At 34.9% G+C, this 22,703-nt stretch overlaps 3 protein-coding genes across 5 annotated transcripts; all 3 read right to left on the minus strand.

Moving 5' to 3' along the window:
* Nucleotides 1-1,913: 1,913 nt before the first annotated feature.
* On the minus strand, nt 1,914-11,390 carry LOC135836046 (uncharacterized). The gene is made up of 12 exons (XM_065350624.1): nt 10,943-11,390; nt 10,568-10,841; nt 10,209-10,498; nt 9,899-10,120; nt 8,056-8,310; nt 7,821-7,978; nt 5,805-6,225; nt 5,419-5,692; nt 3,638-3,924; nt 2,708-2,929; nt 2,378-2,629; nt 1,914-2,261 (listed from the first exon to the last, which is right to left on the minus strand). Exons 1-12 carry the CDS (start codon nt 11,313-11,315, stop codon nt 2,101-2,103), a joined length of 3,189 nt encoding a protein of 1,062 aa, XP_065206696.1. The 5' UTR covers nt 11,316-11,390; the 3' UTR covers nt 1,914-2,100.
* Nucleotides 11,391-14,339: 2,949 nt separating this feature from the next.
* LOC135841668 (probable cytochrome P450 6a13) lies at nt 14,340-17,920 on the minus strand. 3 transcript variants are annotated; one of them, XM_065358767.1, is made up of 7 exons: nt 17,780-17,920; nt 17,179-17,665; nt 16,804-17,077; nt 15,502-15,791; nt 15,193-15,414; nt 14,682-14,933; nt 14,340-14,593 (listed from the first exon to the last, which is right to left on the minus strand). In XM_065358767.1, the coding sequence occupies exons 2-7, from the start codon at nt 17,549-17,551 to the stop codon at nt 14,433-14,435; spliced, it is 1,572 nt and encodes a 523-aa protein (XP_065214839.1). In that variant the 5' UTR covers nt 17,552-17,665; nt 17,780-17,920; the 3' UTR covers nt 14,340-14,432. The 3 variants fall into 3 exon arrangements, 2 of the variants coding, with proteins under 2 accessions (XP_065214839.1, XP_065214850.1); XM_065358778.1 differs by lacking the exon at nt 17,780-17,920 and having other exon boundaries at nt 17,179-17,410; nt 17,493-17,737; XR_010557971.1 differs by having other exon boundaries at nt 14,454-14,593; nt 14,682-14,976.
* On the minus strand, nt 17,895-22,703 carry LOC135841635 (probable cytochrome P450 6a13). The gene is made up of 6 exons (XM_065358702.1): nt 22,234-22,703; nt 21,859-22,132; nt 21,300-21,589; nt 20,981-21,202; nt 18,212-18,463; nt 17,895-18,147 (listed from the first exon to the last, which is right to left on the minus strand). Exons 1-6 carry the CDS (start codon nt 22,604-22,606, stop codon nt 17,987-17,989), a joined length of 1,572 nt encoding a protein of 523 aa, XP_065214774.1. The 5' UTR covers nt 22,607-22,703; the 3' UTR covers nt 17,895-17,986.

The raw sequence follows: 22,703 nt of genomic DNA on the forward strand, positions 1-22,703 counted from the left end.
TTCGAAAAATTGCGAAAAAGTCTTGATTTTTTGTCAAAACTGATTATTGTTAACAGTTTTCAAAAAAAAATCATTTTTTACCAAGAAGTTGGGCATGTATAGGGTATCTGAAGCGCGCTCTTAATAAATATGGTATGCATTTAGGTATTTTCAACCTTTTAACCCCTTCCGACGGCTCTCCAGCTACAAAGAAGTGGATGTTTGCCTATTTCGGTTCTGTTTTCTTATATACTCGTAATTGTAGGTGAACTTCGATACATTTTTTGGACGCAAAGGCGAGCTCCGTGAGGTAATAAAAATCAATTTGAAATGTCGGAGCTCTCCACGGATGAGTTTATCCTATGGGTGTAGGGGCGGTCCAAGTGGATAGGAAACGTTCAAGTTGAAACCGTGTATGGAAATATGTCCAACTCCAAAAGTGACAGTCACTCGAAAGAGGCAAAGATGGTGTTCTAAGCAAAGCAAGGATCAGCCAAAAAAGTTAAAACAGAAAAATCAGGCTTCGAAAACAAGACTTAGTTGGCATCTACTTGTCATTTTTTAATAACCTTGTCAACTTCAACCGAAATAGGTGTCTGCTTTTTAATGAGTTGTGTAAATATGAGGGAAATATTGCGTTCTCGTAATTCGTAATTCGTTATAGTGTTTGATAATTTTGATACAATTTTAAAGCTTATAAAATGGTGCAATATCGAAGCATGGTGATTTAATTGAACGTGGCCGGTGCGAGAAACAGGCAATAATAAAGGCTAAAAAACAATTCAACCTTTTTTCTGGTTCCTAAAATAGGAAATTGTTTTTTGATGCGTGCTTCAAATTATTTTGAATAGGTAAATGAGAAAAGAATTCTGGGAATTTGCTTTTTAAAAGATATATTTTTCACTTGCATGTAGGTACTGGTACACCTACCTATAGTGATCAAAAGTGGCAAAAGGACTTTTTCGAATAATTGAAATTCCATAACTGACGTGAACGGATAAGCCACTTGTGATATTTTAGAAATTCATTTATTGGTCACAATGAAATTCAAAATTAGTGTAGATTTTTTCTAGCGAACAGATGTGAATTTTTAAACAAATATTTTTCTCTTGTTAAAGAATGTCGATCTCAATATTTTATTTTATATACTTAAGTTTTTTGACAAAAATTACAAAAATGATCGAGGAATATTAAATACCTAATTACGAGTAGTTTGAAAGTCTGCTCGAATATTACAGTGGTCGACATTTCAACCAAAGTCCACCTTTTACGGCTATTGATCCTCCAGGTACCTACGAATTCCAATGGTACCTTTTGTCTTAGGAAATACTTTGAACGAGGGAATAATTTGAGATTAATTTTTCATTCATGAAAAACGTGCTCGAAAAAAAAATGTGTTGTTTCAATAAGAACCACTGCGTAACAATATCCAAGAACAGCTTGGACTTTTCCAACTTTAACAACAATTTTGGCGTCCTATATATAGGAGGTGAAAAAAGATAGTCCTCTGTCATCATCTCGATATGTTGCTAGAGGTAGTCGTTGTTATTTTTGCTGAATTCGCAACTACGAGTACATAGGTAGGTAAGATAGGTATGTACCTTTCAAAAAACTGTGGGCGACGTTCGACGTGCTTCGTGAGTATTGAAGATCTAAAAATTGCATGATTCAATTTACGAGTACTTTTTTGAAAGAGGGTGTGGATTTTCTTCCTTCAATGTGTTAGATAACGTTAAATTAATGAAAACGATCAGTTTGGATTGATTATTTCAAATGTTTGTCCCATATTTTTAATGTAAGTAATTGCTTCCGTTACAGTTTTTTGAGTTTTATAAAATTTTAGAAAAAGTTTAAAATTGACCTGACTCGAGGTTTATTAGGTTAGGGTTAGATGCTTCGATTGTGTTTTGAAAAAACAGTATTTCCAACCTAAATATTCAAACAATTTTTCATTACAATGTATTTATGGAATAATCGTTTTATCACATACCTACCTACAAAATAAACGCCTATTTTGGTACAATTTTTTTGAAATTTTTTATACTGTTGTAAAAATTTAACAAAAAACGTAGGTAATCAAAGTGCTGTAAAAATGTAAAAACTTTGGCAAAAATTCGTTGATTATAAAGTTCGACATTTTAACCAAACTCCTCCTTTTACAATTATTGGTCCTCCGGGTGCGAATTCCAATGGTACCTTTGTCTTGGATGATAATTCGAAGGCGAAATCTTTCAGTAAATAGACTGCTCCTACAAAAACTTGCATTCTCGCAAAACGTTCGGCTATTCAATGATAAAAAAAAATTGGCATATAATATTCAGTACATTATTGGTGAAAATTGTTATCAACAAAACCTGCTTCTTTATCGTTATCATTTATGAAAAATGAATAACCTTACCAATGCAAACACGAGGACCTTCTCCAAAAGGCAAATATACGAACGGATGACGTCCACGTTTCGCTTCCACGGTGAAATGCTCAGGGTAGAATTGGTCTGGTTTTTCAAAATATTTTTTATCCAATTGCAGTGCTAGACTAGGTATTAGTACAGGAATTCCTTTTTTGATGACTGCATCTGTGCCGGGTATTCTGTAGTTCTCTGTGCATTCGCGGATAATAATCGGACCGGCAGGGTGTTTTCTCCAGACCTCTGTGGGATATTTTGTTTTTCAGTGGGTAAAAAATGTTCGTTATTAAGAACCGCAATAATAATGGTTCATTTTTGTACCTGACAAGACCATTTCCAAGTAGGGCATTTTCTTCATCATATCGTATGTTAATTCGCCTCCGTTGCTTTCGATAGTTGATATTATCTCTTGGCGCAGTTTGGTTTGAATATCAGGGTTTTGTGCCATTTCGAACAACAGTAACATTAAAGTAGTAGACGCGCCATCGAAACCTCCGATGAAAAATAAGAAACATTGGGCAACCATTAGTTCGATGGTCATTTCTGAAAATGAAATTTCGCCTTGAAAAATATGTCTCTGGAAATACTTACGTATCCACATAGGGTCATTCCATGCCAAATCGGCGAATTTCTGCACGAGGGGTCTTCGATTTAAAAAAAAAAATCAGATCATGTTTAGAGGTCATCAAACAATGACGAATGACGCAAACCGGACATTTTTTCGATTTTTTTGGTGGAGCTATGGGGCTTTAATGTTCGTCAAAATGGCCGAAAAGGGAAAATTTCAGTTGAAAAAAATACCAGTCCAATTTTTTGATATGTTATTCTTTATGAAAAGGACTAAAACTGAGAATTTTTCAGAATTTTTACTCGCGGATATCGTGGTTGTATTTAAAATATAAGTTTTTAAATAAATGATGTCAGGTTTTTGAAAGTGGCAACACTGATTTCGACATCATTCGTCAATCACCCTCTCAAAGTACTATAATTTGAAAAAAAGTTCAAAATTCTATACCACTTACAATTAACCTGAGCAATTTGCAACTGAAATTTTCCATTTTTGGCCATTTTGATGGAGAACTTTGAAGCCCCACAGCTCCGCCAAAAAAAATCGAAAAAATGTCCGGTTAGCATCATTTGTCATCGTTTGATGACCTCGAAACATGATATGATATTGAAAAAAATTGAAGACCTCTCGTGCAAAAATCCCCCGATTTGGCGTGGAATGACCCATGTATATTTTTGCCTTACCAACGTCGCTTTTTATAGTTTTCAGACCAATTTGAGCCATGAATTTGTCCAAATCGGCTTCATCCTGCTGGTCTTTGAGTTTTTCCAGATCTTTGTGATTTTTCATGGCTATAAGAATATCGAGGAAATCGCCTCGAGTAACGTTGTTCTCTTCTCGATATTTAACAACGTCTGTGACGAGCTTTGAAAAGTAATCGCACGTTTCCATCGAGAAAGCTTGTAATTTGAAGTATTTTATCACAGAGGTTGGCAGTTTTGGAAATAATGCGCGTGCAAATAATTGCCACCTATTGAATGATATTTTATCTTAAATAATACTGCACAAAAAGCAATAATTTTTTTTGACCACATAAAATTTTTCGTAATTTTGCATCTCACAAGGGAATCTTTTGAGGTGTCACACTCCGATTTGAACGGGACCGCGGTTTTTGGAAATAGCATGGTCTAAAACCACCAAAACCAAATTTTCAGCTGTCCAAGTTCATTTTTCGATTTTTGGCGAATTTTTGAAAATTCAAAATTGATTGTTTTTGGCGATTTATGATTTTTTAAAAAAAAAGTACGTACTTGACCAATGAAAATGGTCAAAATAAGTACCAAAATAATATTAATCACCCAAATCCAAATTTCACCATTTCCAGCCATTCTGGAGCCTCCAGCGCAATTTTTCAATTTCTCCAGAAATTTGAATTTGCTCCAGAAGGCGTGAATATGAAGTTGGGCAGCTAAAACTCGAGTTGTGTATTATACTCGACCTGTTTAACGAGTTTATCCACATTTGAGCCGATTTTGAGAGTGACACCTCAAAAGAGCTTTTTGACCAGTTTTTTTCAAAATTAAAAAATCCAAAGAATCAAAAGTTTCCCGTTTGTGAGGAAATTTTTGAAATTGGCGCGAATCGCTGTATTTTGTCCGTAACTAACCCCTCAAAAATCAAAATTTCACAGTTTCCAGCCATTCTGGAGCCTCCAGCGCAATTTTCAATTTCTCCAGAGTTTTGAATTTGCTCCAGAAGGCGTGAATATGAAGTTAGGCAGCTAAAAATCGAGTTGTATATTACACTCGACCTGTTTAACGAGTTTATCCACATTTGAGCCGACGCGATTTTGAGAGTGACGCCTCAAGATTGGTTTTTTGAGGTGTCACTCTCGCTCCAAAACGGCTGGAAAAGGTAGAATTTGCGCTCCGGGGGTTAGTTCTTGAAGAAATATAGCGATTCGCGCAAATTTCAAAAATTTTCTCACAAACGGTTATCTTCTGATTTTTTTGATTTTTCAATTTTGAAAAAAGCTGGTCTTGAGGTGTCACTCCCAAAATCGGCTGAAATGTAGATAAACTCGTTAAACAGGTCAAGTACATATAATACATACACAACTCGATTTTTAGCTGCCTAACTTCATATTCACGCCTTCTGGAGCAAATTCAAAATTCTGGAGAAATTGAAAAATCGGGCTGGAGGCTCCAGAATGCCTGGAAATGGTGAAATTTGGAGTTGGGTAATTATTATTAGTTTTGGGACTTATTTTGACCATTTTTATTGATCAAGTACGTACTTTTTAAAAAAAAGCATAAATCGCCAAAAACAAGTCAATTTTGAATTTTCAAAAATTCGCCAAAAATCGAAAAATGAACTTGGGCAGCTGAAAATTTGGTTTTGGGGGTTTTAGACTATGCTCTTTCCAAAAATTGTGGTCTCGTTCAAATCGGAGTGTGACACCTGAAGAGGTTCCCTTGTCAGTAGGTACGTAGATACTCATTTGGTAGATTTTATGTTGAATTACCTTAATTTGAAAATTGTTTTTCCTATTTTTCGGAACTCTGATTCGGGATTTTGTAACGAGTGAATGTCTATTCCAAAAGCACAACTACCTATCACGTCTGTTGCGTATCTCGCTGCGAGATCTTTCGCCTCGAAATCCTGACCATCTTCTATGTACTTTTTCAAAGCTGGTTCGATGTCTTCAGCGCATCTTTTCAACAATGGAAACATCATTTTCATTTTTCCACTGCTAAATGTACTGGTCAGTTTTATTCGCAAGTTTTTCCATTCGTCTCCTATTGAAATTCAATTCCAAAGAATTGTAAAATAACAAATAGTTTTCAGGCCTGAGTGGATCTTGAGATTTCGATGAAAAAGTACCGGTAGATAGAAGTTGTTCAAAGTTACCTGTCATGCTGAATAAGTTATCACCCAGCGGTTCAGCTTCTTTATTCACAGGGAAACCACGATCACGAAAATGAGAAAAATCTTTCACCAAAATCGACTTGATCAATTCAGGATCTCGTATCATGACAGTGGGTTTGTGCAAAGTGTATACTCCGATGAATCTGTCATACACGTGTTTGTCGTACAAGTCTTTGTAGACGAGCCATGCTACTTTTTTACATAAGATCATATCTTTCATGTTACCAAATAACCAGTGAGGTTTAGGATATGGGATACCATATTGATCGAAAAACTTATGTGATTGTTTTAAAAACCAATAAATGTATAATAATCCGGTTACGATGATTAAAAATAACGTGCTTAATGTAATATACATTATGATAGGAGTACCAGCACGAGACGAGTGTAAATCACGCGCAAGTGTTTACAACTACTGATGTTTATTAGCGGACACTCGTCATACTTAAACTTGGTCTAATCGAAGTGTGAATGATGTAATTAGTTACAACGTAGTTGTAACATTTACGTTTTGGTGTGGCGCGATCTATAAGTGTGTAGATTTTGAGGATTAATGAAAATTTATTTGCGAAAATTGAGGTTTACAAAGATAAGCTTTGAGCCGGTAATTGGCGGTATTCATGTCGAGGAGTCATGAGTACTTGAATTCCGTTTCAAAGTTTTCTTTTCCAGCATTTCATTTTTTCAAATGGTAGTTTAAGTAAGTATTCTGATTCTTGGTAATTGTCACTTTTTAATAACATTGTCAACATTGTACATGTACTTGCTTAGATATCATGATTTGTGTACATTTGATTTAGAAAATATTGCATCAGAATTCGTAATGGTTTTAATATGAATTAATAGCTTGTAAAATGACGCAACTTTGAGTTTTTGATTCGCGGGTTGGTTGGTAGGTTAGAAGAAGTAGAAGACGGATAAGGTACCTACCTATAAAAGAACATCTTACACCTTTTTGTAGTTAGTTGCATCAATGTACAAATTCAGTGGAGACCTTCATATTGAGTTGAGACCCGGTAGGCCGGTACCAAACACACCGAATGCGATTCGCCGGCGAATAGAAGGCGAATTGAGCAGAATTGTTTACAATATTTTTTATGCTACGCCAGTGACGTGAATGAGTTCGAATGTGTCAAAGAATTTCGCGAATTTGAGTTAATTTTTCTGTTTAGGTAATTGTTAATTTTGTGTTGTATGTTTAGTGCCCTTCGCGTATTTTTTAGTCAATTTTTCTTTCTAATTTTGTTAATTTTGTGTTTTATTATTTTTTTAAAAGTACCGCTTACATATTTTTTTTCGTTTTTGTTTTCATTTCGTGGTTCATTTTTTTTATTTTAAAGTGTCAATGCCGAAAGTTGTTTCCATCAGACAAAGAAAAAGGACTCCATACCTATTTGTTGCTATAAGCTTTATTTCCTGTGTCAAGACATGTATCGGTACCCGTACCTAATTCAAAAAAAGAAAAAAGAAATAGGATCAGCCAAATAGTTTTCAAATAACTGTACCTGAATAGTGAATTTCAAACAAAAAAAAGTTCCCAAAGCGTTTGTAAAATTTCTCATTTTTATAAATTTTTTTTTTTGATAGTTTTTTTTCGTAATTATTTTGTCACTAAAATTTTTTAAGATTCTTTCTTTTGACAAATACATTTTTCATTGATGTAACCCACTTCTTCTTTTGGGGGAAGGAGAGGAGAAAGAATTGAGTAGCTACCGACCCTGTGAATTAATTTCGTAAAAAAAACCACACATTCAGCCTATAAAATATTGGCTGTCTTTGTAGTCTGCACTTCTGTCATCTTTCTGTGGTCTTTAAGAATTTATAATAATTAAACATATATATTTTTTTATTCATGTGTTCATTCATTTTTTTAGGCCAATTTCTCTTTTTAATGAATATACTCAGTATTTTATGTAAGCGTGGTGTACATTTCAGCGAAAATTACAAAAATGGTCAAAAAAAATTAAATGAACAGTTTGAAAGTCTGCTCAAAGATTACAGTGGTCGACATTTCAACCAAATTCCTCCTTTTACGGCTATTGCTCCTGTAGTATCGTATTCTAATGGTACCTTTGTCTTAGGGGATAATTCGAACGAGAAATCCTTCAATAAGTAAATTAATCCAACGATAACTTGCATTCTTGCAAATCTTTCAGCTATTGGGGAACAAAAATTAAAGATTAATTCTTCATTCAAACGTCTAGCTGCAAGCATAATTGGAAAAAATGCATACCAATACAAACTCGAGGCCCTTCACCAAACGGTAGAAAGGCAAAATGATGACGATTCTTTTTCGCTTCGGCAGAAAAATGCTCGGGGTAGAATTCGTCTGGTTTTTCGAAATATTTTTTGTCAGTTTGTAGTGCAGCTGCAGGAATTATTACTTGGGTTCCTTTTTTGATCACGGCGTTTGAATCCGGTATTTTATAATTTTCGGTACATGTGCGAAAGAGGAGCGATCCTCCGGATGGAAATTTTCTAAACGTTTCTGAAATGAGAATTTTATGCTGCTGTGAGAAACATATCTGTTTAGCTGCGAAGGCCGAAGGGTTGGTTTTTATTTCAGTTTAATGTTATGTGCCGAAATTGAATCAAAATTAAATTTTTCATCACACGAATCGTGTACTGGAAAATGAAAATTCCTCGAATTAAAAGACTATAGGTGGATAAGTATGGTGAATTTGCCCCCCAGGACTTCAGGGTTGATATTTACATGGGAGGTGAATACCCTTGAGCAACTTCCGTCAGGAAAGTTTCAGACCCGCCGCGCCGGCCGACCCCCCCCCCCGTTTTTGAAAAACCCCACTTTTTTCGATTTTTTCAATTTTTTAGTATGTTGTAAACATCCATAAGAGGTATCCCCACAAAAATTGTCACCTCCCTCCCCCCCCATATTTTCCCCTACAAATGGAGTTTTTTTTCATTTTTAAGTGTGTTTTTGACCCCTAAAAAACACATTTTTTTTTTCAAAACATTTTTTTTGGTGGGTCGTGGTCATGGTTAAAAATTGAAAAAACTTACAGAGGGGGTAAAAATGGATTCTGACGTAAATGTTTTTTTTTTGGTAAACGAGGTGTCGTTTCCGTATGAATCGAATCCCCCCGAACACGAATATGACGTCCAATTTAATGTTACCCTCATCCACACCCCTCCAGTGCCTCTGCCCTCACCTCAATTTTCACCATATTGAAAGTTGAGGTATTTTCATAATGTTGGTGTCATTTTCATATATTCGTGTTCGCGCAGGCCGGGGTTCGATTCATATGGAATGGAAACGACACCAACATTATAAAGGCGGTGCTATACTGAATTTAACCGTAACCTTAAACTTAACCCTAGAAGTTGAACAAAGGCAACTTTTATGTTAATGTACATTAAGTTCAGTATAAACCAGTCTTATTCTTAAGTTAAGGGAATAAGTTTACGGTTAAGTTCAGTATAGCCCATCCTTAATACTTACGAAAATATCTCAATTTTCAATATGGTGAAAATTGAGGTGGGGGCAGAGGCACTGGAGGGGCGTGGATGAGGGTAACATTAAATTGGACATCATATTCGTGTTCGGGGGGTTCGATTTATATGGAAACGACACCTCGTTTACCAAAAAAAAATCATTTACGTCAGAATCCATTTTACCCCCTCTGTAAGTTTTTTCAATTTTTGACCATGACCACGACCCACCAACATTTTTTTTTGAAAAAAATATATGTTTTTCAGGGGTCAAGAACACACTTAAAAATGCGGGGGAGGGAGGTGACAATTTTTGTGGGGATACCTCTTATGAATGTTTACAACAAACTTACTAAAAAATTAAAAAAATCGGTTCACATGGGGATGAGAAAATTTTTTTATTGTAATTTAAGAAAAGGGGGGTTTCTCAAAAACGGGGGGGGCAGCTTTCCGATCAATCGTGACTTTTAAACACCAAATTTAATCACTTTTAGTCAATCTGAAGCCCCTAATGCTACGAGTAATAAACCTGATAAACGATGAAAATTTGACTTCACTCCTGGCGATGGCTACTGATTATAATACATTATACATATAAAAAAAATCGTCAAGAAAGAATTTCTTACCGTCGATCACCATGTCCAAATATGGGATATTTTTCATAATCTCGTATGAGAGTTCACCTCCATTACTTTCTAAAGCGGATAATATTTCTTTGCGCAGTTTAATTTGAATATGCGGATTTTCAGCTAACGAGAATAAAGAAAACATTAATAAATTTGAGGCTCCCTCGAATCCTGCCACGAAAAATATAAAGCATTGAGCGGCCATTAATTCGATGGACATTTCTGAAAACCGTAAAATTCTTGTTAAAAAAGACGTCGAATTGATGAATAATAGAGGATATTTGATATTTCCACATCTACATTAACTTACCCACGTCACTTTTGATTGTTTCTTTATTGCCTATTTGAGCCATAAATTTTGCCAAGTCTGCTTCGGCTTGCTGATCTTTGAGTTTCTCCAGTTCTGTGTGGTTTTTCATGGCAATGAGTATGTCTAGGAAATCACCTCGAGTGATGTTGTTTTCTTCTCTGCACTTGACCATGTCTCTGACGATTTTTTGGAAGTATTGACAGGTTCCTTCATCGAGAAATTGTAATTTCAAGCGTTTTATCATCGATGTTGGAATCTTCGGGAAAAACATTCGCAATAATGCCTGCCATCTGTAATTGTTTTCATTTTTTTTTTTTATTCTTTCTCTTTGATCGATGCAATTTGTTGTGTGAATTTACCTCATTTTGAAAATACTTTTGCCCACTTGGCGGAATTCTGAGTGAGGATCTTTTATCGAATGTGTATCTACTCCAAAAGCACAACTGCCTATCACGTCTGTCGCGTATCTTGCGAAGAAGTCTTTCGCCTCGAAATCCTCGCCATCTTGGTAGCATTTGGTCAGCACCGGTTTGATATCTTCGGCACATTTTTTCAACAACGGAAACATCATTTTCATTTTTCCACTGGTAAAAGTACTTGTCAGCTTAATTCTTAGATTTTTCCATTCGTCACCTAGAAAGCAATTCATAAATGTATCGGCGAGGAGAAGAATAATTGCGTGGAATCTTAATAAATAAACGTAGGAAAATTTATGTAATTTATATGAGTTTTACCTGCCATGTTAAGTAAATGCCTCGACATCGGTTCGGCCTCCGTATCTACAGGTAATCCTCGATCGTGAAAATGGGAAAAATCTTTCACTAAAACAGTCTTAATTAATTCCGGATCTCGTATCACAACAGTTGGTGTGTGTAAACTGTACACTCCGAAGAATCTATCCGAAGGGTGTTGTTCGTATACATCCCTGTAAGCATCCCATATTGTTTTTTTCTTCATGACTACATCTTTCATGTTACCGAAAAACCAATGCGGTTTAGGATTTGGGATATTGCATTGATCGAATAACTTATGTGCTTTTTTGAAGAACCAATAAACATAAAGAACCGCAGAAATAGAGAGTAAAATTAACGTATTTAAGATATACATTGTGATAGAACCGGCACGGGAACGTTGAACGTTTGTTGACGCGAAGTTGTTTTGAACTACTGTTGCATCTTGTTGGGAGATTCGTCGCTCTCATAAAAATTATTGCCATGTTTGCGATGATCTTTAAAAATTAAAAATATGATGGTGTATGGCGTAATACTTTAAGTGAATTGAACTTGCAAATAAATAGGTGGCGATGAGTACCTAATATAATAAAATTTCTGAAGTTGGTACAAACAAAATATTCGATGTCTTTGGAGTGTTGGCGACGTTTACGGCCTTAATTGGTACGTACATGAAGGTGTGTGGTACGTACTGTACGTTCACAATAAGTATGAACGTGAACGTTAGGGTGCCTCAGGTAACATTTTTTTTGTTGAAATTTCAAGATCTTATCGGCTAAAATTTTTCCTTTTGATGAAAAAATGACACCATAAAATTTTTGTTGAAAAATATCAATATTTAATGTTCGCGGGCAAGCACAATACTTCCCACGACAGCGCCGCAGGAAACGCAACGAAGCTTGCCGGGGTTGATCCTGGGCAACTATAAAGAGGGCGCCATCCCCACTTCAACTTATTAACAGAGTATCTAACAGGCAGTGAAAGTAGTGATTTTAAAAATGGATCGTGAAAGTAGTGAAAAAGTAGTGAACTAAGTCTAAAAGGTAGTGAAAAAATGAAAAAGTTCACTAATGCGTTCATTTCTATTGTTTTTAAAAAATAATTTCGATTGAAATTATGAAATACTTTATGTACAAATTTTCTTCCAATTTCAATTTTTTTGACAATTTTCCTGTAAAAATTTCACTTTGTAGATTTTTTTCTTGTGTGTTTGAGAGGGGGGGGGAGGTCGAGTGGAGAGCTTTCTGAAAATTTGTTTGGAAAAGGTAGTGAAAAAAGTAGGTAATGATTTTTCCAAAAAAAAAAAAAAAATCCGTCACTACATACCATGATCAACTTCTGGTAATTGTCAATTATTGGGGGGCGGGGGGGGAGAGGGAGAGGGATTCAGTTCGACGAATTTCATTTCAGTATATTCTGTAGTTTTGACAAATCATCATTAAATGTTGAGAATTGAATTTTTGGAACTTTTCAATAATCTAAGCAGTTTGTGCAAAATTTTACCCAAACGAGACATTTTCTCAAATTTTTGTCGTTTTTGGTGGTCCATTAATTTTTGATATTTTTGAGTGATTTTCACAATCGATTTAAAAATTTTTATGATACTTACATTCTTTGTGAATATTCATTTCTGACTCTTTATCAAACTTGTAGATCGTCAGAATTTTTACTTTGGCATTCGACCACTATTATTTCATATATCTGTTGATTGATCAATAATTTTATAAATAACTAATCCGCCTTAATTTTTTTTTTGTTTCAGGCGAGTACAAATTTCCTTCCAAAAATGATAGAATATGAACTCACGTATATGAGAATAAGTAAGTAATTTTATAATCCTTTTGAGAAAAGTTATGTAAATCACTTCTACACCTGTAACCTTTTATTTTCAATGGAAAATCAACAAAAATTCTAAAATCACGAAATTTGAAAAATTGTCCTTCAGGTTTGATTTGAGGTGATCTGATTTTCTGAATACAAATTTGGAAACAGTAGATCAAACTTCTGAGTTCACAAACGATTTTGATTTTTAATGAATTTTTAAAAAATCAAACTTGTGTCAAAAATGGAAAAAAAATCAAAATTTTACCAAGTAGACCGAGAGAGCTGGAATTTGGCGTGTGCTCTGTTTTCGACCCTCGAAATCGATTGGAAACGGTTTCGAACTATTTTCAGTGGTTGTTCTGGAGCACCCCAGCAGATTTTTGAAAATTGAAACTTCCACGACATTTTACCCAATTGAGTTGTTGAAATGAAATTTACTTAGTACCTCATTTTTAATGTTCATTAATAACATCTTTAAAATCCCACCAATGACTAGGCTTACGTTTACTCATGCATCGTAGAGAGGATAACGTTTTGTAAAACTACTTCGATCTTATGAGGGAGTGCTACGCTGCATTCCCCGCCGCGCAACCGTGGGAAGTTTTCGCTCGACGCGCTCGTACTTTCTCAACATTTAAATCTCGTGCGCGACCTTTAAATATCATTTTTTTGACCTGAAATTCTATGTGTGGTGTTTTCTGACTAAATGTAAGTAACACTTTTGGGGAGTAAGCTACCAATATTATAACCAAAAGTTTTTTCCATTGTTATTTGAAGCACCCTGGTGGACGTGAATGAAGTTCGGAGTGAACATGAACGTGAAATTACGTAAAAATTGTTTGAAAATCCATGAAAATTGAGTGAAAATTCTCAAAAATTGATGAAAAACTGCTTGAAATTGCAAAAAAAATCGAATAAACTGCATATTATTATTGAGGTTTAAAATTCAAAAAGCGTGAGAGCGCTTTGTGAAGGCGTTTTTTTTTCGTGAAGGTTGCCAACACTGATATTTGACGTCTAACATGTCCAAATTTATACCTACAACTTTATGTGTGAAGTGTGTAGAAATTTTTCTAGGCATCAGTTAAATTCTGGCCAGTAAATAGTGACGATGAAAGATTTTTGAAAAAGGTTTCACTTTTTCCATAATTTACTTAATTTTTTGCCAAAAATGTTCAGCCCGCGTCTTGTACATAACTTTTTTGGTGACTTGAGCCATTTTTTGGAGGGGGAGGGGGAGTGAGTACCAGCTCTGTAGATTCCAGAACATTCTTCTGAAATCCATGAATTCATAAGCCCACTAAACAACATCAATGTGATAAACCAAATCTTAAACCCTCTTTTCGTGGGATGTAATAATCTTGCAATTCAAACGCCCTGAAAAAAAATTGGCAGAAAAAAAAACATTTAGCTTATAAAAGGATGCTCTTTGTAGTCTGCACTTTCGTCATTTTTCTGTTGTCCTTAAAAATGTACATAGATGTGTAACTTTTATTGATTCATTCATTTAGTTTGAACCAACGGATGTCGATGTGGACCGATATATTTCTCGTGTTAAATAATGTAGTACTCAAAATTTTAGGTAGGTGTGGTACATTTATTATTTCAACGAAAATTACAAAAATGGCCAAAGGAAATTAAATGAACAGTTTAGAAATCAACTCGAAGATTACAGTGGTTGACATTTCAACCAAATTCCTCCTTTTACGATTATTGATCCTGTTGGTTCGTATTCTAATGGTACCTTAGTCTTCGGGGATAATTCGAACGAGAATTCCTTCAATAGGTAAATCAATCCCACGATAACTTGCATTCTTGCAAATCTTTCAGCTGTTAGGGAACAATTAATGATTAATTCTTCATTCAAACGTCAAGCACTCAAGCTGCTGGTATACTCGTAATTAGGAGGAATTCTTACCAATACAAACTCGAGGCCCTTCACCAAACGGTAGAAATGCAAAATGATGACGATTCAATTTCGCTTCGGCAGAGAAATGCTCGGGATAGAATTCGTGTGGTTTTTCGAAATATTCTTTGTCAGTATGTAGTGCAGCTGTAGGAATTATTACTTGGGTTCCTTTTTTGATCACCGCGTTCGAATCTGGTATTTTGTAGTTTTCGGTACATGTACGAAACAGGACTGCTCCGATTGGATATTTTCTCAAAGTTTCTGAAATGAAAATTTTTTGCTGTGAGAACCAGATAATTCTTGGCTGTAACAAAAAGTTGAAATAAAATTTTTTTCAGGAAATTTTTTTTGATGAAATTTGGTTTTGTGTTGAATTGTGACTTTTAAACATCAAATTTAATCGCTTTAAGTAAATCTGAAGCGCCATTCCCTCATTTGCTTTGGTCTGCGGAAACCATGATGAGGCAATGACTATTAATTAGAATATATTTTTAAAAGTTATCATGAAAGAATTTCTTACCATCGATAACCATTTCTAAATATGGGATCTTTTTCATCGTCTGGTATGAGAGTTCACCTCCATTAATTTCTAACGCGGATAATATTTCTTCACGGAGTTTACTTTGAATATGTGGATTTTCAGCCAATGCGAATAAAGTCAACATTATCGTACTTGAGCCGCCTTCGAAACCTCCCAAGAAAAATATAAAACATTGAGCGGCCAATAATTCGATGGACATCTCTGAAAATCGTAAAATTCTTGTTAAAAAATACGTCGAATTAAGGTATAGGTGATTTATGTGATATTTCCACATCTCCACCAACTTACCCACATCATTTTTGATTGTTTTTTTGTTGCCTATTTGAGCCATAAATTTAGCTAAGTCGGCTTCGTCTTGCTGATCTTTGAGTTTTTCTAGTTCTTTGTGGTTTTTCATGGCAATGAGTATGTCTAAGAAATCGCCTCGAGTGATGTTGTTTTCTTCCCTGTACTTAACCATGTCTTTAACGATTTTTTGAAAGTAATTACAAGTTCCCTCGTCGAAAAAATGTAATTTCAAGCGTTTTATCATCGATGTCGAAATGTTTGGGAAAAACATTCTCAAGTACATCTGCCATCTGTAATTGTATTCATTTTTACTTTCACAGAATATAAGGAAGATTATCCTTCCTCCTCGTAATTGGTGCGGGTATACCGGATGTTCCATTTAAGCCAAAATGAATCTGTGTTAATCCTGAAAATAAGCGCCTTCAAAGTTGTTAGGTGTTCGGTATAAATATCACCTTGCCCCTTCAGTTTCATAGAGTCGACAAAACAAATTGTTCCTTTCATAGTTCAGGTTTGTGTAGCCCATTTATTAGGCGAATGATTCAAGTACCCCAATGGAACAAACGGTATAATTATCATTAGAGCTTGGATTTTTATGCAGAAATATGATGATTTTATGCGATATTTTATGCAATTTTTTCACCCAAATTGTGCAAAAATATGCAAAAATTTCAGGTTCGAGTGGCGTATTCCTGAAAATGATTTTTTGAGATGAAAAACATGAAAACTTTTAATTCAAAACAAAATAAATCCAGTGATCAAAAAATACATTTTTCATTTCGAAAGTGGCAAAGAAAGTGATTTTCATACTTCCTAAAATCAAAAAACAAAAGAAAAAAAATTGGAATTTAGAATCGAGAAATTTTGACAATTATGGAAAAAATATCCGAAAAAGTGCGCCAGTAAAAATGAAATATTTCAATGTTTTGGGAAGGAGGGGGGGGGGATGTTGGTGATATTTTAGCAATATTGTGATTTTTTGAACAAAACATGTTTTAAAAATCTCAATTTTTTTCAAAATTTTAGTAGGTAAATATAAAAAAATAAAATTGAAAAAAATCAGAAAAAGCTCAAATATTTAGATATATGCAGGTTTGCTCCGAAAATATGCAAATATATGCAATTTGGTCTGAAATATGCAAAATAATGTTGGCTCATTCGTCAGAAAATTTCATAATTCGCGGAGCTCTTATCAAATAGGCATGCATCTTTTTCTAGTCCATAGAAGAATATATGCAAAGCATAAAAATCCCAGCTCCAGCTAAATGTCATACATCACTGTAATTTGTTGAGTAAATTTACCTTGATTTGAAAACATTTCTGCCCACTTGGCGGAATTCAGAGTTAGGATCTCTTATCGAATGTATATCTATTCCAAAAGCACAACTTCCTATCACGTCAGTAGTGTATCTTGCGCAAAAGTCTTTCGCCTCAAAATCCTGACCATCCTGATAGTGTTTGATCAGCACTGGTTTGATGTCTTCGGCACATTTTTTCAACAAAGGGAACATCATTTTCATTTTTCCACTGGTAAAAGTACTTGTCAGCTTTATTCTTAGATTTCTCCATTCGTCACCTGGAGAGCAAATTATAAATGTATCGGCGAAGAGAAGAATAATTACGTGGAATCTTAGTAAATAAACTTGGAAAAATTTATGTAATTGATATGAGTTTTACCTGGCATGTTGAATAAATTCATCGACATCGGTTCGGCCTCCTTATTTACAGGAAATCCTCGATCGTGAAAATGGGAAAAATCTTTCACCAAAACAGCCTTAATTAATTCGGGATCTCGTATCACAACAGCTGGTCTGTGTAAGGTGTACACTCCGAAGAATCTGTCCGAAGAGTGTTTTTCATATACATCTCCATAGGCATCCCATATTGTTTTTTTCCTCGTGATTATATCCTTCATGTTACCGAAAAACCAATGGGGTTTAGAATGTGGTACATTACATTGATCGAAAAACTTATGTGCTTTTTTAAAGTACCAGTAAATGTATAGAACCGCGGAAATGGAGAGTAAAATTAACGTATTTAGGATGTACATTGTGATTGAACCGGCACGGAAACGTGTGTTGACGCGAAGTTGTTTCGAGCTACTGTTGCATCTTGTTAAGAGATTCGACGCTCACATATAAATAATTGCTTTGTTCGCTATGATCTTTAATAATAAAAATATGTTGCTGTATGGCGTAATAGTTTGAGTGAATTGAACTTGCAAAAAAATGAGTGGCGGAGAGTACCTAATAAGTATTATCATATCTGTAGTACTTACATATGAATATTCGGTGTGTTTAACAGTGTTGGCCACATTGATAAACTCGTACTGCGTTCATTGGTAAATTATTCAGACCAACATTTGTCTTGTTAAAGAATACTTATACTCAACATTTTATGTAGGTGTGGTATATATTTCAACGAAAAATTACAAAAGTGGTCAAAATAAATTAAAAAATGAACAGTTTGAAAGTCTGATAAAATATTACAGTGGCCGACATTTCAACCAAAGTCCTCCTTTTACGGCTACTGATCCTGCAGTTTCGAATTCTAAAGGCACCTTTGTCTTGGGGGATACCTCGAACGAGAAATCTTTCAATAAGTAAATTAATCCCACGATAACTTGCATTCTTCCAAATCTTTCAGCTATTGGGGAACAAATTGATTAGTTCAAGCTGCTGGTATACTAGTAATTACAAGAAATTTTTACCAATGCAAACTCGAGGGCCTTCGCCAAACGGCAGAAAGGCAAAATGATGACGATTTAGTTTCGCTTGGGTAGAGAAATGCTCGGGATAGAATTCGTCTGGTTTTTCGTAATATTCTTTATCAGTGTGTAGTGCTGATGTAGGAATTATAACTTGGGTTCCTTTTGTGATTACCGCTTCCGAATCAGGGATTTTATAGTTTTCGGTACATGTGCGGAACAGGAGCGCTCCGGATGGAAATTTTCTTAAAGTTTCTGAAATGATATTTTTTGCCATGAGATAAACAGATCTGTGTGGCTGAGAAGAGTTGGAATTGATTTCAGTTTAATGTTATACAGTATAGGTATGTCAAGAAAGTAGTGCTCGGTGGCTTTAATTTCTAAGTGGGAAAAGCTAGAGAAATGAATGAAGCGGCGTTGGTAGGAAAAAATAAGGACTCTCAAAAGCGACCTTGAGAATTTCAGGCCTGTGCTCAGGGTGTCCAAAAATTGAGGAACCGGTTTGGTCCAAAATTTCAAACCGGTTTTTACTTGCGCAATGTAATCTACACACTAAGGCGACAAAAACGTGATATTGAAACCGGTTCATTATTTTACAACCAGTTATCAAAAATAACCCAAAATTCAGAGATAGAGAAAAAAAGCTCAAAACAAAACTTGTAGGGCATGAAAAATTACACAATTCTGTCTAATCACATTTTGAAACCAGATCTCATTGGTTCGCATTTAGCAACCAGTTTTGACGATATCCTAAAAATTGGAGATAGAGAAAAAAACTTGGAACAAAAGTTGTATAGCGTGAAAAATTGAATTATTTTCCGTAATCAGTTTTTGAAACCGGTTCATTTATTTGCAACCAGTTATCAAAAACAACCCAAAATTAAAGATGGAGAAAAAAACTTAAACAAAAGTTAGAGAGCTTGAAAAATTGAACCATTTTGTTCGTAAATTTGGAACCTGTTTTCAAAAATTACCTAAAAATTTGAAATATGGAAAAAACCTCGAAACAAAAGTTGTGGAGCGTGCAAATTCGAACTACATATTTTTGCTAATTGGATTTTGAAACCGGTTCAACCACGTAATCTTCGATAACTAGTTTCAAATTGACGAACTAGTTTCCAAATTCGATTAGGAAAAAGTAGTTCAGTTTTTCACGCTCTACAACTGTTGTTTCAAGCTCTTTTCTTCATCTGAAATTTTACTAATGAACCGGTTTCCAAATCCGATGAGCGAAAATAGTTCAATTTTTCACTCTTTACAACTTTTGTTTCAAGTTTTTTTCTCTATCTCCAATTTTTAGGTGATCTTCAAAACTGGTTGCTAAATGCGTCCTCAAAGAACTGGTTTCAAAATGTGGTTAGACAGAATTGTTTTATTTGATTTTCATGCCCTACAACTTATGTTTCAAGTTTTTTCTCCATCTCCAATTTGGGGTTGTTTTTGATAACTGGTTGCAAATTAATGAACCGGTTTCGAAAACTGATTACGGAAAATAGTTCACCTTTTCATGCTTTAAAATTTTTGTTTCAAGTTTTTTTCTCTATCTTCAATTGTTAGGTGATTGTCAAAACTGTTTGCTAATGGCGAACCACTGAACTGGTTTCAAAATGTGATTAGAAAATTGTGTAATTTTTTATGCCCTACAACTTTTGTTTCCAGCTTTTTTCTCTATCTCTGAATTTTGGGTTCTTTTTGACAGGTAACTGGTTGCAAAATAATGAACCGGTTTCAAATAATTCATATCACGTTTTTGTCGCCTTAGTGTGTAGATTACATTGCGCCAGTAAAAACCGGTTTCTCAATTTGTGGACACCCTGAGTACAGCCTGAAATTATTAAGGTCGCTTTTGAAAGCCCTTATTTTTTATACCAACACCAACGCCGCTTCATTCATTTCTCCTGCTCTTTCCACTTGAAAGCCAACGGACACTACTTGATGAGCATTTTTTTTAAACATTCGAATTTCAATTATTTCAGGAAAATGTTTCTGATGAAATTCTGTTTCCTGATCAATCGTGACAACTGAACACCAAGTTTGATGAATAGTTGACATCACGCTTCCCCCCCCCCCCCTTCATGACATACATTCACTCATTTGTTTAGGTGTGAGGAAATCGTGATAAGGCGATGGATATTGATAATTAAGTACATATGTACATGTTCACGACAGCACACTTATGAACCCATGTATGGGTTAATCTTGCATAAGAAGTGAACCAGTAGGTTTACCAGCCTGGCTCACTTCGTAAAGGCTAAAGTTACATAACAAGTGAGCCACCTGTTTCAAACTAGTTTTGTCAAAGTTAGCTGCGCGCACCAAATGTTTCTCAGAGATGTTCGCTAGATGTAGTACTAACATGAGGCCTATAGAATAGGAAGTACTGGTCGGCATACCCAAAGCCCTGTTGAAATTGGGTATGCACGATGATAAATTTGACTAATGATTTTTCTGCATTTTATTGCTCTATGGGAATACTGTTGGTACCAAAAATTTTGATGTGGTTCAGACTTTTTGACAACCAAGCAATTTTCACAAAATTCAATATAGTTCAAAAAATTTTTAAATTTTTTTGAAAAAATTTTCTCCAAAAATTTTTTATTCTGTTTCTTGATACAGATAAATTATATATTTCAATGACTGTGCAATTAGAATTTCGATTAGTTAATTAGAACAAAAATTGAAAATGATTTTAAAAATTTTGAAATTTTGAAAAATTGGCTCATAAGCCTACCGCGATGCCTATATATATAGGTATATGAAAGAATTTCTTACCATCGATAACCATTTCCAAATATGGGATATTTTTCATCATCTCGTACGAGAGTTCACCTCCATTATTTTCTAACGCGGATAATATTTCTTTACGGAGTTTACTTTGAATATGTGGATTTTGAGCTAACGCAAATAAAGTAAACATTAACGTGTTTGAGGCTCCTTCGAATCCTCCGACAAAAAATATAAAACATTGAGCAGCCATTAATTCGATAGACATTTCTGAAAATCGTAAAATTCTAGTGAAAAACTATGCATCGAATTTATAATACGGGATAAGTATTTGATAATATGTATTTCAACGTCCACTTCAACTTACCGACTTCACTTTTGATTGTTTTTTTATTGCCTATTTGAGCCATAAATTTGGCCAAGTCGGCTTCGTCTTGCTGATCTTTGAGTTTTTCCAGTTCTTTGTGGTTTTTCATGGCAATGAGTATGTCTAGAAAATCACCTCGAGTGATGTTGTTTTCTTCTCTGTACTTGACCATGTCTTTGACGATTTTCCCGAAGTAATTACAGACTCCCTCGTCGAAAAATTGTAATTTAAAGCGTTTTATCATCGAAGTTGAAATGTTCGGGAAAAACATGCGAAATAAGAGCTGCCATCTGTAATTGTTTTCAATTTTTTTTTCAACGAAAAAAATAAGTAAAATTATTCCTATTCTTCGTAATAAGCCAAACTAAATCTGCGTTATTTGATATGTCGAAGCTAAAAATAAGCTCCGCCGAAATTGTTGGAAGTTCAGAGCCGACAAACCCATATGTATTGTGACTCACATAATTTAGATAGGTAGGTGCCCGATGGAACATCCAGTATAATTATCACGCATCCCCTAGCACGAATGATCGATGCAATTTATTGAGTGAATTCATACCTTTGTTTGAAAACACTTCTGCCCACTTGGCGAAATTCTGAGTTAGGATCTTTTATCGAATTTGTATCTACTCCAAAAGCACAACTTCCTATCACATCTGTCGCGTATCTTGCGCAAAAGTCTTTCGCATCGAAATCCTCGCCGTTTTGGTAGTGCTTGGTCAGCATCGGTTTGATGTCATCGGCGCATTTTTTTAACAACGGAAACATCATTTTCATTTTTCCACTGGTAAAAGTACTTGTCAACTTTATTCTTAGATTTCTCCATTCGTCACCTACAGAAAGCAATTTATGAGTATCGGCAGAGAAAAGAATATTTGCATGGAATCTGAATAAATGAATATTGGAAAATGTGTGCAATTGATGCAAGATTTACCTGCCATGTTGAATAAATTCATCGACATCGGTTCGGCCTCCTTATTTACAGGAAATCCTCGATCGTGAAAATGGGAAAAATCTTTCACTAAAACAGACTTAATTAATTCCGGATCTCGTATCAGAACAGCTGGTCTGTGTAAGGTGTACACTCCGACGAATCTTTCCGAAGGATGTTTTTCATATACATCCTTGTAAGCATCCCATATTGTTTTTTTCTTCATAACTATATCTTTCATGTTACCGAAAAACCAATGTGGTTTAGGATTTGGAACATTGTATTGCTTGAAAAACTTATGTGCTTTTTTGAAGTACCAGTAAACATAAAGAACTACGGAAACGGAGAGTAAAATTAACGTATTTAGGACGTACATTGTGATTGAACCGACACGGGAACGTTTGTTGACGCGGAGTTGAAATAAACTACTGTTACATCTCGTATTACGCGATTTGACGCTTACTAATGAATTG

The sequence above is a fragment of the Planococcus citri genome, chromosome 1, assembly GCF_950023065.1.
Source record: "Planococcus citri chromosome 1, ihPlaCitr1.1, whole genome shotgun sequence".
Classification (NCBI taxonomy): Eukaryota; Metazoa; Arthropoda; class Insecta; order Hemiptera; family Pseudococcidae; genus Planococcus; species Planococcus citri.

Bases quoted from the DNA above. Each gene is read 5' to 3' on its own strand.
- LOC135841635 (XM_065358702.1), bottom strand. From the start codon at position 22,606: ATGTACGTCCTAAATACGTTAATTTTACTCTCCGTTTCCGTAGTTCTT. The intron at 22,133-22,233 runs GTAAATCTTGCA...TGCTTTCTGTAG, and splicing joins GAATTTATTCAACATGGCAG to GTGACGAATGGAGAAATCTA. The intron at 18,148-18,211 runs GTAAAAATTTCT...GTTCCCCAATAG, and splicing joins AGGCCCTCGAGTTTGCATTG to CTGAAAGATTTGGAAGAATG.
- LOC135841668 (XM_065358767.1), bottom strand. From the start codon at position 17,551: ATGTACATCCTAAATACGTTAATTTTACTCTCCATTTCCGCGGTTCTA. The intron at 14,934-15,192 runs GTAAGAAATTCT...TTTTCATTTCAG, and splicing joins TTTAGAAATGGTTATCGATG to AAACTTTGAGAAAATATCCA. The intron at 14,594-14,681 runs GTAAGAATTCCT...GTTCCCTAACAG, and splicing joins AGGGCCTCGAGTTTGTATTG to CTGAAAGATTTGCAAGAATG.
- LOC135836046 (XM_065350624.1), bottom strand. From the start codon at position 11,315: ATGTATATCTTAAATACGTTAATTTTACTCTCTATTTCTGCGGTTCTT. The intron at 8,311-9,898 runs GTAAGAAATTCT...TTCTCATTTCAG, and splicing joins TTTGGACATGGTGATCGACG to AAACGTTTAGAAAATTTCCA. The intron at 2,630-2,707 runs GTACAAAAATGA...AATATCCCACAG, and splicing joins CTTGGAAATGGTCTTGTCAG to AGGTCTGGAGAAAACACCCT.